The sequence below is a fragment of the Nuphar pumila genome, chromosome 13, assembly GCF_984573655.1.
Source record: "Nuphar pumila chromosome 13, dmNupPumi1.hap1.1, whole genome shotgun sequence".
NCBI lineage: Eukaryota > Viridiplantae > Streptophyta > Magnoliopsida > Nymphaeales > Nymphaeaceae > Nuphar > Nuphar pumila.
The window spans coordinates 93296763-93313651 of NC_143261.1; the positions used below are offsets into that span (position 1 = coordinate 93296763).

General features: G+C 37.4%; 1 protein-coding gene across 1 annotated transcript; it reads left to right on the forward strand.

The window, feature by feature from the left end:
• The first annotated feature begins 1224 nt into the window (after nucleotides 1-1224).
• Nucleotides 1225-16561, forward strand: LOC149819227 (protein phosphatase EYA-like). Its single transcript, XM_089984975.1, has 6 exons — nucleotides 1225-1394; nucleotides 2856-3152; nucleotides 3252-3419; nucleotides 12611-12704; nucleotides 15678-15869; nucleotides 15994-16561. The coding sequence occupies exons 1-6, from the start codon at nucleotides 1362-1364 to the stop codon at nucleotides 16248-16250; spliced, it is 1041 nt and encodes a 346-aa protein (XP_089841101.1). The 5' UTR covers nucleotides 1225-1361; the 3' UTR covers nucleotides 16251-16561.
• Nucleotides 16562-16889: the final 328 nt, after the last annotated feature.

Here is a 16889-nt window from a genome sequence, read left to right on the forward strand (position 1 = left end):
TGGTGTGGGTCGAGGTGGATACCAAGCCACTCACATCAAACTTGACCTCATCCCACAAAAATTTTGTGAAACATCATAAGTTTAAGTCCATCAAGTCTTTTGTTTTGGGTTTCTAAGCAATCCGGTGATAGCCCTTGTGAGATTCGAACCCGAGATCCCTTGATTAAGATAGTGTGAAACAACCATCTAGCTCTTTATTTTTTATTTTTTTTTAAAAGCAAGCTGGGGTTAGACAGACACCTACCAGATATCTCTTAAGCCCCATGTGGCAGAGGGATTCGAACCTGGGCCTTCAGCTTGGCACAGGACCCCGCTTACCACATGAAACTAAGTAACCAACTTACCAATAATAGGGTGACTATCACTCAAAAGAATTCGGAACTACCAATATCACATTTTTTGTTTTGAGATACTCTTGCCAAGGGATTATGTTGTGTGCTTTTAATCCATATTAGTTTTCTTGGAGTCAATGAAATAAGATTGCCAAAAACAAATAAAATTCTTAAAAAAAAAAAGAAACATTCGAAATTTAAAATAGAATTTTGATAAAAATGAAACCAATAAGAAGCCATTAAATTATATCACAGCTATTTCATTTTTCTAAATTTTGGTTTATATATATCATTTATACCTAGAACCTATGGCAGAGATCCATACTCCTAAAAAATTATGAAGTCCATTATTGTCTTTGATTGCCACAAGCTCATTACTCACTCTCTCCTTTTTTTTTTCTGGACAGCACTAAAGGTCAAATCTGAAGATCCCAAATCGGCCTTTTTTAATGGAAAATAATATTTTGATTTTTTATTCAGTGTGACAGTATCTGCAATAGCTGCTACAGTATGTATCTCTAGCAAAATAAGTCCAACAACAATACTGTGCCAGCTGTACATTTATAAACCTTTTCTTCCAAAATCTCCCAACATGCTCCTCATTTTATACAACTTGCAACATAATACTATGGGAACTTGATTTTAAGATGCTCCTTTGTGTGAACTTCCTATTTATTCAGAAGAATCCATAACAGCACATCCCCAAAATCACGAAGTCCATTCCTGTACAGTCACTGGTTGTTTCTGTAATTTTGGGCTCTCCTCATGTATCGGGATTCGGGGGTGTGCCCACATTGAGAAAAGGACCAAATTGCCCTCAGAGCAAACCCACCCCCTCCCCCTCTCCTGCAACATGTCTCAGCAAGAAAACCGCGGCTGTCCGTGCATATTCGTTTGTGGGGAGCGTCTATAAAGCACCCCTGACGCCCACTCCAACGCGGCCCTTTTGCTGAGCCTCTCCTCTTTCCTTTTCTGAGCCCATTCCTTTCGTCTTTGTAGCGATTGGGTGTCCAAAACCACTAAAGAAAAATGGCTCAAATCTCGGAACAGAAACTGCCAGAGGTAAATATCCTTCATAATTTCGATCACCCACTTCCTTTTTTCGGTTAATTAGTCTATTATTGAGTCTCTCTCAATCGATGACATCAAAGAAAGCTCTCTTTCTCTTAGGTTAACAAGATCAGTAAAGATGGGGACTTTTTTTTTCTCTTTTTCCTGTGTTTTCTTTGAAGTTTGTTTCATCATTCATGGTCTGTGATGTTTTGGTTGAGAATTTGTGGGGTATCTGATATTTGTTTTGATCAAGGATTTTGGTTGTTGAATTTTATGTGTTTTGGTGGTTGGATGTATGTGTGTAGCAGTGTAGATGCGTTTAGCTTAGTTAGGAATTGTGATTTTTTTTCTCTTTTCTTTTTGGTGGTTCTTAGTTTTTTGTATTGTTGGGATTTTGGTATTTGTCCTTTAATGGAAGATCCTTGGAACCAATGTGCTTTGATAATGGTGGTGATGTTGGTTAGAATGAACCACTTCCCACTTGCATTTGTTTTTGTTTATACTTTTTGGCGTTTTTTCCCCTTTCCCCCTCTTATACAACACTGTGACTGTAAATTAGTTATTATCATAATGTTGGGGTTTTGTCCTAGTGGGCTCGATATGATCCTTTTCAGTTGGGATCTTTTGTACTTGCCCGTCAGATTTTGTTTTTATGGTTGCTTTCGGTTTTTACCTTTGATTTTAAAATCTATTGGTCCTATTTGATTTTGTATATTCTTTACCTATGAATAGGATCTATGGGATCTTTGGGTATATTTTTCACAGCAGATGCATGAATGTTGGGTTGTTGCCCACAGTCATCAATGTTGATTTTAATTGGCGTTAAGAGACCTTTATTGAGGCTATAGCTTGTGATTCCAACAGGACTGGCAGCATCTGAATGCATATATTGCTTATATTTTTTATGATTGCAATTGTACAAATCTGCTTTATGCAGAAGAGATTATCATGTGAGGACGAAAGATTGCCAGTTGCAAGATGTTCTTTTGATCCTTAATTATGAAAGTTGTCCTTTGTTGCCTTTTATTTTTGCGATTCAAGGCAATTCCTTGGGTCCTGTATTTCTTCATTCATTTGAGCAGGAGAGGAAGATATATCATCTGATTAGGATTTTGATGTTCAGATTTTGACGTTAACCATCTGAAACTGAGGTCAAGGGCAATTAGTGTTAGTGTGTTCCAGTCTTGTATATGTTGCAGTTTTACATCAAAGCTTCATTTGTATCTTCTGGTTAGTGATGGAATCAGCTGGATAAGTATGAAGAAGGGATTTCTTGGATACTTTGATCAAATCTATTAATTGGAGTTCAGCTATTGTTTTATTTGTCGCATCTTATTCTAGGTGAACATCTTATAGATGCAAGTGATGTTTCTATATTTTTTTATAACTAAATTTTATGTTTGTCTAGCACATGTGCTGGTTTAATTCAATCATGTTCTTTACCTTACTGCCGTTGCACCCTTGTTCCAGGGCATGCATGAGCATCTAGCTGATGCACAAGACAATAGGGAAAAACAATCTCTTCCTTGTCCTGATCTAAGCACAAATGGTTTATCTGCTATGGGGAAGAATGGTATGGTGGATCAGAAGAGGACTATATACGTATGGGACATGGATGAGACTCTTATATTGCTAAAGTCCTTGTTGAATGGGACATATGGAGAGGCTTTCAGTGGTTCAAAGGACATTAAAAAAGGAATCGAACTTGGGAAGTGTTGGGAGAAGCACATTTTGCACGTCTGTGATAGTTTTTTTTTTTATGAGCAGGTTAAGCTTTTTTCTTGTTTCTTTTTCCCCATTCTTCTAAGCAAATTGTTTTAATTAATTGGTTCTTGAGTTCCTTTTTTTTGGGATGTGTTGAAGCAGATTGAGGACTTCAATGAGCCGTTTCTTGATAGTTTGAGCGAGTATGATGATGGTAGAGATTTGTCAGATTACGATTTCAACAAGGATGGCTCCAGTCATTGTTATGATGATGCCAACAAAAGGAAGCTTGCATACCGTTACCGCATCATAGCAGAAAGATATGCACAGGTGTTGATAGAGAATTACTCTTTTGCATGGGCATTTTCTTTTTGTAAGTCATGCTTGTCTTGCATAATAAGTTTGTTTCCTTGAGACAAAGTTGATGTGATTCTCATAGTATGTCTTTCTTAAGATAGTTCTAAGGTTTTGAGCATGAGGCTAGACTGTAGCTTTGAACTGCCCAGCTATATATGTTCATGGTTGTAGCACCTTTACGCTATGATAAGTATGGTATGTATTTCCTCTATTTAAATATTGGTAAAATGAAATGTGCTAGTATCTGGATTTACTTCTAGAACTATATCATGTATCCAGGTTACTAATCTAGGAAGCACAGACTATTGAATACTGTCACACATCTCTGCAGGTGCTTCAATTATATGGGAACTCTAGGAAAACATTTAATGTAGTGTTAATACAGTATACAGACAGAGGAACAAACATGTTTTTTTCCCTTTTATTTTAATCCTTCAAATCTTCAATTTAATTGTACAGGCCTACCTTCTATTGGAATTGGAGTCTGCTGATCTGGTTTAATAGCTTCCCTTTATACCAAATTAGTTGACAAGATTTGGTTGCTCTTAGATCCTAAAATCAAGGGGTTTATGATTGACTGATGTCCATAGGAGAATGTCTTACAGTAAAAAAACCAGTGAAGGTTGCCAGGGAGAGTTTGCAGGTGAGACTAATAAAATAGTAAGAAGCTAATTTACAAACTAACTGCCAGTTCAAGTATTAAAAAGTTCTTGATCTAGTTAACCTGTTTACTCATCAAACAAGTAACTTGGGATAAGTGAATAACAATTTGAAAAGGATAAAGTACTTTTGAGATAGTATAAGAAACCACACACTCTCATTGTAGTTAAAGTTTTCTGGAATCAATATCATATGACTAAGAGGTTAAGGAATTGAACTAATGCATCCAAGCCTACATATTATGTATTGACCCTGTGGTGCAGACCGACACGATTCGGTTCACAACCAGGACCCCAAACCAACTATTCTATTGCGGAAACTTTCAAAACAAAAATTTGAAAATACGTCAGTGACTGATACTACTGAAATTCAACTCAGTAGATCACCAAATTTAAAAATATGATTAACAAAGGAAATGTAGGCGACATAGATGTCTTTCCAACGCTTCGAAAATCATATTTTTTCGATATCAATGCTGATAAATGATATAAATAACAGGACTGACTGACGCACCAGAAAAACAGTCACCCGAAAGACTGTATTCTCTGTTTCAGGTCCGTTTTCACAGACTGTATTGACAAATCTGCTGACGGACAAAACACGAAAGTTGTAGATATTTTCAATAGATTTTCAACGAATCTAAGAATACAAAATTCTGACACCGGGGTGTCGAGATATCGCACCAAGAGACTGACCGATAAACCAGAACACTGTCACAGAATGCCGATGCTCTCTATTCGGGTCCGTTATACTGTAAAGACAAAATCTGCTGACAGACATAATACAAAAGATGTTGGAAAATTCATCAGTTTTCCAACGAATCCAAGCATGCATAAATCAGACCTATATCTAAGGAAATACCCTTCGTTTACTGAGACTGGGTCCGACGGACCCGAAATCCGAAAATGTAAACAACAAGTACAAGGAAGATTATTATATGCCAATTTTATCTTATGGTGTTTAATGTTCGACCTACACAGAAAAACACTTTTAAAGGTGATTTCTACAATGTCAATATCCCTTCTTCCTTAACCCAACTCCGGTTAGATCAAAATAAACAAGCAACACACGATAGATATTCACCTAAGTCACAGGGACTCGGCAAAGCAGGTGCCTCACCCGCGTCGACGCGACATGATGCGGGTGCGCGTGCAATTGCGGCATCAGGTGCGGTCAACACGACCCTAGGTGTGGTCAACACACTTAGGGTCATTTTGGTCCAATTTTTTGAACGTTAAAAAAAACCCGATGAAAAAGGAAGATTAGGGCAAATTTTTTTTCCCTGATGTCCTCTCCCGTGCAGCTCAGCTCGAGTGCTCCCGACGCCTCTGCCCGACACCACCTCCTCCTCTCCCTCGTCGCAGGTACCCTCTAGCTCCCTCTCTCTCTCTCTTCTTGTGTCGGCAATGGAGGGGCTGAGCCCCCCCAGCTCCCTCTCGCTCTCATGTTGGGTCGACAGGGGAGGGGCTGAGCCCCCCCCCCCCCCCCCCCTGCTCCCTCTGATTTCGGCAGGGGAGGGGCTGAGCCCCCCCTCTCGCTCTCTTGTTGGGTCGGCAGGGGAGGGGTCGAGCCCCCCCCCCCCCCCCCCCCCCCCCCTCTCGCTCTCTTGTTGGGTCGGTAGGAGAGGGGCCGAGTCCCCCACCCTACTCCCTTTGATTTCAGGGGAGGGGCCAAGCCCCCCCTCTCGCTCTCTTGTTGGGTCGGCAGGGGAGGGGCCGAGCCCCCTTGCTCCCTCTGTTTTCGGCAGGGGAGGGGCCGAGCCCCCCCTCTCGCTCTCTTATTGAGTCGGCAGGGGAGGGGTTGAGCCCCCTCTGCTCCCTTTGTTTTCGGCAGGGGAGGGGCCGAGCCCCCCCTCTCGCTCTCTTTTGGGTCGGCAGGGGAGGGGATGAGCCCCCCCTGCTCCCTCTGTTTTCGGCAGGGGAGGGGGTCGAGCCCCCCCTCTCGCTCTCTTGTTGGGTCGGCAGGAGAGGGGTCGAGCCCCCTTCTCTGCTCCCTCTTATTTCAGGGGAGGGGTTGAGTCCCTCCCTGTTTTTGGCAGGGGATATATATAATATATATATATATATATATTATATATTTTTATATCAAGATAATGTTTGCATAATTAATTTGAAATTTTGAATGTATTTTTTTTGTGTTTTCAAGATAAAAATGATGGATAAAGGGAAAGGACTTGCGTCATCCTCATCCCAACATTTAAGTTATGCTGCTAGTTTTGCTGATAGTTGTAGTGAGACTGATGAGGTGGGGCCACTATGGGTACATGTAGATAAACTTGCAAAAACTGGCGAAGGAGGTGGTGGAAACAAGAGATTTCGATGCGAGCTCTGTGAAAGAGATTTTGTTGGGTCTTACACAAGAGTGAATGCTCATTTGTTAAAGATACCAGGACATGGCATTTCAAGATGTAGAAAAGTTGATGAGGCAATGCGAAGACAATACAAGAAAATACAAGAAGAATATGAGAAGAGAAAGACAATGACCGATTCTTGTGCAGTTAATGTGCAATTTGCAAGCCACTAAGAAGATGCTGAAAAAAAAGAAAAGTCAATGTAGGAGGTAGAGGAACAATACAAGCAGTATTCAATACATATAGAAGAGAAGAATTTGATAGAAAAGTTGGGAGGTATTTTTATTCTAATTCACTCCCATTTAATGCGGCTAGAAATCCTTATTGGAAGGATTTAGTAACATCCTTGGCAAATTGTAATTTGAGTGGTTATGTACCTCCAAGCTCAGAAAAAATACGAACCACATTTCTTGCAAAAGAGAGGGCAAATGTGGAGAGGTTGTTGGAGATTAAAAAATATTCATGGGAGCAAAATGAAGTTTCTATTGTGCCTGATGGATGAACATATATTCAAAGGCGTCCACTGATCAATTTCATTGCTTCTTCGCTTAGTGACCCAGTATTCTTGAAAGCAGTCGACGCATCTGGAGAATATAAAAATACAGAGTATTTGAAGGGGTTGTTTATAGAAGTCATAAAAGAATTGGGTGATCAGAATGTTGTACAAATTATTACAGACAACGCTCTAGTTTGTAAAAGTACAACGTTGAGTTTGGAGAGTGACTACCTTCATATTTTTTGGACTCTCTGTGTAGCACACAACTTAAATCTAACCCTAAAGAGCATATGCAACCCCAAAGAAGAAGAAAATTCACAAGCATATGCTTTATGTTCATGGATTGAAGATTTAGAAAGAAATGTCAAAGCATTAGAAATTTTGTTGTTAACCACCATCGTGCTAATGCTATATTTAATAGGCATTCTGACTTGAAATTGTTGAAGGTCACTGAAACACGTTTTGTGTCTATCGTTGTGATGGTGAAGTTGATTAAAAAAGTGAAGAATGTTTTGGTTAGCATAGTGACTGATGAAAATTGGACATTCTATCGTGTTGATGATGATATCAAGGCTCAAGAAATTAAGAAATTAAAAAATTTATTGTTGATGATGAGTTTTGAGACAAAGTAGTATACTTTCTTCAATTTACCCAACTTATTTGGGAAATGTTGAGAGAAGTTGATAATGATGACTCATGCTTCACAGAGTTGATAAAATGTGGGATAATATGATTGAAAAAATACAAGCTGTTGTTTTCAAGCATGAAGAAAAAAAATCCTGCATTGGATGATTCAAAATGTTTTAATCATATTCATTCAATTTTAGTCAGAAGATGGGATAAGAGCAACACTCCTTTGCATTTCATGAGACATTCTCTTAATCTAAAATATTATGCAAAAAAGTGGCAAGCCGGTGGTATTGGTCGTGCCCCTCCAAATCTAGACCCAGAGCTATCAAGACATAAAAATATGTGTATGGTAAGACTTTTTCCTGAAACATATCTTCTAAATCACATCATACAAGAGTTTAGAAAATTTTCATCTTCGAGATTATATGGACCAACATTATTCGCGAGAGAGGAGGATAATATAGATCCTATCAGATGATGGTCAACATTTGGATCAAAAACACTTCTTCTCCAATGTCTTGCATTACGATTGCTATCGCAACCTGCTAGTTCAGCTTGTTGTGAAAGAATTTGGAGCACATATTCTCAAATCCACAATGTGAAGAGAAACAAACTCACAAGCAAGCGTGGATCTAGTATATGTTCATTCAAATTTTCGACTACTTTCGCGAACTAATGATGAATACAGGTACTAATTTGCTCTCTTAGTTATTTGATTATTTATTTTTTAATTTTTTATTTAAATATACTTTTATTGTATTTAACATTTTCAAATTGAGTTTGTAACGCAGACAAGAAACATCCAAAATTTGGGATGTAAACCTAGAAGAGTGTGACTTCGAGGGAGACCATGATTTCAATACGACAAACATGGATTTATTTGAGCCCAGTCTTCTTTCTAATGATGCATTTGATGATGAAGAAGAAAATTATTAAGATCCATTACTCTTGGTATCTAATTTAGTTTTTTTCTGCTTTACTTATTTGATCAATATTTAGGTTGATTTATGCAATTGCTTTACTTATTTGATTGATATTTAGGTTGATATATTGTATGCATGATGAATGATATTATGACAATGTTAACTCGTGAATTATGATAATGTTAACTATTAAAACTTCAAAATTATATATATATATATATACATTTTTGCCCTGCCGCACCCCCGCATCCGCACCCGCACCAATGTGACTTAGATATTCACCCTTCACAAGATAACTTGAAAAAAAATTCACAAAACCGATTTCTTTCAAAACACAGCAAGTTCTAAATATGATAAAACACAAAATCAGAACTCAATCAAGAACTTTCACAATGAAATATCAAACCCAAGATTCAACCACATTCACAACACAAGTTCAACGAAATAATCAAGTTTTTAGTCAAACCGAAATAGATGAATGTTGGTTGACTCAAACACCACGTTTTCTTTGAAACAAGGGTACCAATGATGAGGTTGCAGTCCACAACTGCCACACGGTATTCTCACAGCACGGTGGTTCACTCGAACAATAGCGACGGTTCCACGAACAAGGTTCATACGCACAAGGCTCACACGAACAAGCTTGAAACAATGAAAGTTTCCAATCTTCAAGGACTCTAATGGCAGCAACGTCACATGGTTCAGCAAAGACACCAAGGTTCGCGGCAGCAACAAGATGGAATCGCCACAGCAAGGTTCTCTGCACAGCAAGGCTCCTCACGGCAGCCTAAAAGATCGAAACTCCACCACACGGCTAAGGTTCTTACAAGAAAGTCGACCTCCCTTCTTTCCTTCTTTCAGAATTTTTTTTTTCAAAGATGGCAAAAGACTCCCCAACGTTTTTTTCCAGAATGATTTTAATAGACTTCAAATCCCAGCTCTTTCCAAGACTCCAAAACTAGAGCTAGGATTAATGCTATCTCTACTTTAGAGGAAGCCTTAAAGAACTTCTTCAAGTTCTAGGCCTTTTCAAATTGGATCTGCATTGGCCATTTTGAGAGAGTGCTTTTATTTGGGCCAATGTGGATCTGGACCCACACTTAAGACACCTCTAGAAAAATAGTGTAGAGGGATTTAAGAGCCTCTTGGAAATTCGTTGGAGGCTATTATGGCTTCTTTTGGCTAACAATTGATCTGACTGTTGATTCCCCTTGCTTTAGGTCTGCACGAAAGAAAAAGATCTGCTCGTCAACATAATTAATCACATCCAAACAAATAGGATATTCTTTCATGTTGTATTCAGTTTCATGAAATATTTTATAACATTTGTGCTGACAATCCATGATCCTTCTTCTTGTACAAAATATATAGGAGAGACGAAGAAGATGCAGGGTTATTTGTCTGTGAGACTGGTTAAACATGAGCTTGTTAATAGGTCTTTGGGCCTCAATTACCAAGGAATGGTGATGTTACAAGTAAAGCATGAGGATTGGTACTCCACTGCTCTCATTTCATCATCACGCATTTATTTGTTTTTTTCAAAAAAAATCATCACAACTATGTCAAAACATGAAACCAGTTCCATGAGCTAGTCACCAGAAAAACCTAATCTTTCTCGTCATTGTAAATGATTACATATAAGTGGGACTCTGTATTTTTCATTCATATCATGGTCTGTTTGTTTTCTCCCTAACCTTAGGCTGTTCCCTTTTAAGAAAGTAAAAAGGTGCACCCTGTCAGAAGAAAAATGGGCAAACACACAATCTGAGAAAGGTACTATTGATCAGAAGTCACTGGACCATCTGACAAAAGAAAATAATGTGACCATGTTTTACTACAGAACAGCTAAATGAAGGAATTCTTAATTCTGGTTAAGGGATTTCATGCTATAACTTTTCTTTGACAGTCATAGGCGAACATTAGATGCCAAGTCTTGAAAAATATACATCATGCGCTAGCTGAAAATTTCACCATGTTTAGGTGGATTACCATATCAGATATGTGAAATTTCCATTTTTCCCTTTGTGGAAACTATGATGAGCATGAGGGACTCGTAACCTTAATGTGATGGCATTGCTTCAAAGTTAGATGACTCATGTTATGAAAAATGGGTGGACATAAAATGGATGAGTACAGGGATTAAGAATTTTCACTGCTGAAGGGCAAAAATGCAGATCTATCCATGGCCATGTTAAATGCATGTTTCGGACAATGAGGTGACTTATGGATGACCAACAGCTGAAGGAAAAATGCTTGAGTTGGGGGCCAAGAAGGCCAGGATCTCAGATTGTTCTGTTTGAGAAAGGAGAAACATGTCTAGCCCAAGAAGTAGCAACATGGTTAAGAGATCAAACATTCTCCAAATAGTCCAGATCCCATGATGATGAGACCAGGCACCAATAACACGTGGACAAGGAATAGGAATAATGAATATTCTAGAGAGGCATTCAACAACTGTACTTGCAAGTTATGTACCAGGTTTATCTCCTTCAAAATATTGGCAGAAGCCATTTAAGTTGGAGATGAATAAATCCTAGATACTGGTATATTTAAGAGGTCAGATAATCAAGTCTCATCTGGCTTGGTGGAATCCAAGTAGAACTCCATGAGTTTACTATCTTAACCAAGAGGTCTCAAGTTCCATTTTTTCAATTTTGTGGAACACTATTGTATATCTCAACTTTTTTGTTTTGAAAGGTGAGGCTTATTTTGACATGATTGTGCTATTGAGGTTTTTTTCCTTTCCAGTAATTCGAAATTGAATAAGTGATTGTTTCATGAATAGACAATGCACTGCTTCTTTAGGCAAGTAGAACTAGTTCAAGTATGTTGCATACATCTTGAAAAGCATTGCATGCATATGCAAAGCACCAATCTACCTTCAACGACGTGTAAGAATGATTAACTGTGAAAACCATGTAACAGTCATATCATGTACTAGTAGGAAAAAGAAAAGAACAAATCTTCACACTTGGGTTTTGCTTTCACCTTGTTTTGTTGCCCATCTTCCTGCTTAAAGTATCCAGGATGACTGCTGAAAAGTATCTATGTCCATCCATGGTAATGATATATAATATATTTATAAATTTTTAGCACCTTGTTTTGATCCCTGACAAGAACCATGAGGCGTGTGCAAAGTAATGGCACCATGTACTAAATAATGACAGTTACATTATCTACTAACTTTTTTTTGTCTGCATAATTAGTGTTTTTCTTTTTGAGAATCCTGTGTATACTATTGCTAGTTATTTCAACTTTGTGGCATTTTTTTCCTTTTGTAAAATCACCAATAATTGAAGATTGGAATAGGTCTATAGGGAAAAGGAACTTAATCACAATGCTAATGATGCAGACAGCATCATTGGTGGTGTCATCAAGTTGTTGTTTTTTCCTATTGGCCTATTCAAATCTGCAATTATTGGTGCTTTTACAAACCAAGAAATGTAACAGAGAACTGAAAGAGTCCTATTGTTGTTAATGTATTCTCTTTATGTTTGATTTTCCATTATTAGGAAACAAGAAAAAGGTCTGAGAACAAAAACATGGACAAAAGCCAACTCTTTTAGGTTGCAACTGGCTCAGAAAAATAATCTTTAAGTTGGTTCTTAACCCAAACTTTGCTGTAGTTGAATTGGCAAGTATTGAGTCTTCAAGTCGCTTGTAAGCATCTGGCTAGCTGCACTTGATATGTTCCTCTGAGATGATGATGTTACTCTTTTAGCTCTGGCCTGTGGTGACAAGTGGTGCCTCTTGCCGAACACACAATTCTTGCATCAATATTTATGCTTATTACTACCCATGAGCTTGCTACATGTTTGATGCTTCCATTGCAATTAATTTCAATAGCATAGCTCATCTAGCATCCTCCAAAAAGGGTTTAAAACATGTGGTCCTTCAAGTGGAGGCTCTATGCATCATGCCCAATTGCAAGGCTTCTCACACCTTTGGTTTGACCTGTAAATAACTCCATCATCTTCACAGAAAATAGTTTTCTGTGTAGCACCATGAAAACACAGAGCCAGCAAAGCTTTTTAGTGTTTCTGATAATATTGTGGATGGTCCCCTTCACTTTTGGTTTAAGTCAAATAATCGACGATTACTGCAGGGGTTGCATGGTGTTCTTGATCAAGAGGCGATTAAACTATGGGATGATCTTTACAATTTGACTGATAGCTACACTGATGGATGGCTTTCCTCTGGTATGTACCTTTACAAGGATGTTACTTTAATACTACAGTAGCAGAAAGTTTGCTTGACAGTTTCTGTATGTAATTAATGTGCCCTTTACAGGATGGTTTATACTGATATTTAGCATTTAATTCTGCAGTAGAGAAAGACTGCAGTAGACAAAAAATAGTCATTTAAGTAATGACCAATAAAGTAATAAAGTAAAATTCTTAGTTGTCAAAAGCTGCACCTAAGCTCTGCCTAGGCGGGCTAAGCGCAGGGCCACCACTTAGGCTTATGAGTCTAGGTAGTAGGACCCTTTTTTTTGAGCTAGGCTGTCCCTGCCTAGGCCGCAAGTACATGGTTATCATTTTTTTTACTGCCTAGGCCACAAGTACGTCATTCACGTCTGGGTCTGGATCTGGATCTCAGGATCCAGACCCAATTCATCTTGTTTATTAACACATGCTCATTAATGGCATGTTGTAATATTTGTATAACATGTAATGGGTATTTTCGTACCCTAATCACTATACAAAAGCCTACTTAATGAGAAGCAAAACACGCAGACCCTTAATTGGGTTTTCTCTGCAGCCCTTAGAGCCTCTCTCTCCTCGTTCGTTGCTTTCAAAACCATGCCAAAATTTTGGCGTAGTTGCTTTCCCAATCCTCTACCTTTATTTGATGTTCATTGATGACTTTAACACGATTAGTGTTGTGAAAAGCGTTGAGGCGTAGCGAGGCGCTCCACCAAAAACCGAAGCGTAAAGCGTAAGCCTTAAGATTTTTTGTTTGAAAACTTTAAAAAAATTATAAAAAATATCTAAAAATACAAATAAATAAAGAAATGCTTTATTGATGAAATAACAACCAATAAAAAATAGAAAATCTCAAATAAATACTAAAAAATATGAGATTAACATATAAAAGTAACTAAAAACTGATTACATAACTGAAAAATATGAAATTAACCAAAAAAGTTAAAATATACTAAGAAACTGATTACATAACTGAAATAACTGGAAAATATATGAGATTAACCTACAAAAGTTAAAATATATGAGATTATTCTAAAAAAATATGAGATTAACATATAAAAGTAACTAAAAAAATGATTATATAATTGAAAAATATATGAGATTAACCAACTAAAGATAAAATATACTAAGAAACCAATTATATAACTGGAAAATATATGAGATTAACCAAAAAAAGTTAAAATATATGAGATTATTCTAAAAAATATGAGATTAACATATAAAAGTAACTAAAAAACTGATTACATAACTGAAAAGTATATGAGATTAACCAACAAAAGTTAAAATATACTAAGAAACTGATTACATAACTGAAATAACTGGAAAATATATGAGATTAACCTATAAAAGTTAAAATATATGAGATTATTCTAAAAGATATGAGATTAACATATAAAAGTAACTAAAAACCAGAGTTACTAGTCGAGGAAGCGGGAGCGGGAAGCAAGGCACTTTCAAAAATTTAGGAAGCGGAGAAGTGGGGAAGCGTGGGACCACTTAGAAGAAAATTATGAACCATCTCGGAAGCGACCTAGGAAGCGAACCGGAAGCGAGGGGAAAGCGAAAAAAATGGAAAAAATGGGGAAGTGTGGGGGAAGCGCGCTTCCCGGGAAGCACGCTTCCCCACGCATTTTGGAAGCACAACGTTTCGCGCTTCCGAAGCGCGTATCGGGGAAGCACGCTTCCCCATACGCCTAGGCGCTTACGGTAACTCTGCTAAAAACTGATTACATAACTGGAAAATATATGAGATTAACTAACAAAAGTTAAACTATATTAAGAAACTAATTACATAACTAAAATAACTGAAAAATATACGAGATTAACCAACAAAAGTTAAAATATAGTAATATACTAAGAAACTGATTACATAACTAAAATAACTGGAAAATATATGAGATTAAGCTACAAAAATCTTGTCGATGTCTCAGAAATCTTTTTGTAATTTTTTTTTTGCGCCTTGAGGCACAGAGGGCCGTGCCTCAAGGCGAGGCGCACCTTTTGCGCCTCAAGGCGTGTTTTTGATAACACTGAACACGATCATCTACAACAAAAGTTTTCTTAACACCTTCAACCTTGGTGAGCTTTAAAGATTGTTCAAGAGTAGTGCCCATCACAAAGCCTCAAAGTTTCTTTTCTCTAAGGTGATTTTTCATAGTCGAAGTCCACGTCAAGTAGTTGGGTCCATTGAGTTTGAAGGAGAGCTCCACTCTTGATTTTTGCTCCACGACAAGAAAGAGAAGACAACACACCTTAATATACCATGAAATGGGAGATCACAAGAGATATTCCTAAATACACAATAACAAGGCCACCAATGGGCAAGATACATAAAATTACAATGTGCTTAACCACAATAGCACAAAAGAGAATAAAATATTTTATTAAAGAAATGCTCTACAAAACCATACAATAGAGAGGGGACGAGATACAAAGGGGAGCTCCACATAGCTGTTGGGAGCTCCCTAACAGTCACATTTGTGACCATTGGGTAGAATCCCAACAGTCCCATGAAAGGATGATTTTGTCCATGGTCAAACAACCTAAATAAAAGAGAATAAAAAATAAAAATGAAAGAAAAGTCCCCAGTGGATTGTGCTAATTACATATGACAAAAAAGACAAAAATACCCTAGGGTTATATCAATTTACAACTATATATATATATATATATATATATATATATATATATATATATATTTGAACAAATATGTTTGGGTATAATGGATGAATATTCATTTTGTAAGGGAAGAAAGCTATATGTATTCCTCATAAAATGGACTACAAATTTGAGGTTATAAGTCTTGAGGTTCTCCCATGTGAGCTTCACTTGTTCTTCAAGTCTGTGTTAACCTTCCTCTGTATGTTAACTTAGATGTGGCTGCGCTGAGGCTGAAACAGTAGCATATGTGTGGTTATGTTTTCTTATCCTGTTTTACTATTTAATTTGCTATTTCCATTCGTGCAGCTCGGTCTATTTTGGCACAGTGCAGAGGAAATGTTCCAGCAAAACCTCATTACTTGTCAAAAGATGGTGCGGAAAACATTGATGAAGGAGAAGGTAGATGCGTTAATGTTCTTGTTACTTCTGGGGCACTAATTCCCAGTCTTGTGAAGTGCTTGCTCTTTCGGCTCAATAATTTTATTCCAGCTAGAAATGGTGAGTTATATGTCTTAGCGATAAGTTGTATGTTTAGGCTAGTTATTCAAATTTAATTTTAATAACGATGCAACATATTCTTCATGTCTGGTTTATAAGTGTTTTTTTCCCTTCTGTTTCTCAGTTTACAGTTCGTGGGATGTGGGGAAGCCCCAATGCTTCTCATGGATCAAAGCCCACTTCAACAATCCAAACAATCGGTTTTGTGTGATTGGAAATGGGATCGAAGAATGTCAAGCTGCTGAGGTCATGAACTGGCCATTTGTGGAGATTGATATGCGGCCGACTGGTGACCACCGGTTCCCCGGTCTGTCTATGAGAACTATCAAGCTCTATACTGAAGTTGTATATGGAATCTCTGATGCTGAGAATGATGAATGATGGTATATCTTTACTCTTGTAAAGATAACATGGAGTCTAATGTCCTCAATCCTTAAACAGGAAAGATCTGATGATCCATCTGGATTTTTTGCTCAAGCAGGAGAAGCTTTGTATATCCCCTTGAGATCTTTAGAAAATGTGTCATGTTTCTTATACGATATCATTTTCTAACAAGGATCTGTATCTCCTGTTGGCAGTTTAGAGCTCAAGATGAGCACACATTGTAAGAGGACACCCAGTTGGTGCTTATCAACTAGTTGTCTCTCTCTCTCTATTTTCAAGTTTTAATTGAAGATTGTATTTGTTTCCAATGTGGATTTGTGGTTCACCACACATTTGTCTTTTCTGGGGAATTTATGGGTTGGATGTAGGCTCAACCAAATCTGAATTTCTCGGGTATGTGTTAAAATGTGTACTCGTACACATATGTATGTTGAAATATAATCCTTAAAATGTACATATATATATTTTTATATATATATATAAAGATACGTATACATATATATGTATACGTATCTCTATTTATATATATATATATAAATATATATATTTTCTCTTCCTAAAATACCCTCAAGGGTATTCTTGTAATTTGTCATTTTACGCATATTCCAATTGGAATATGCATTGTAATATTTTCTT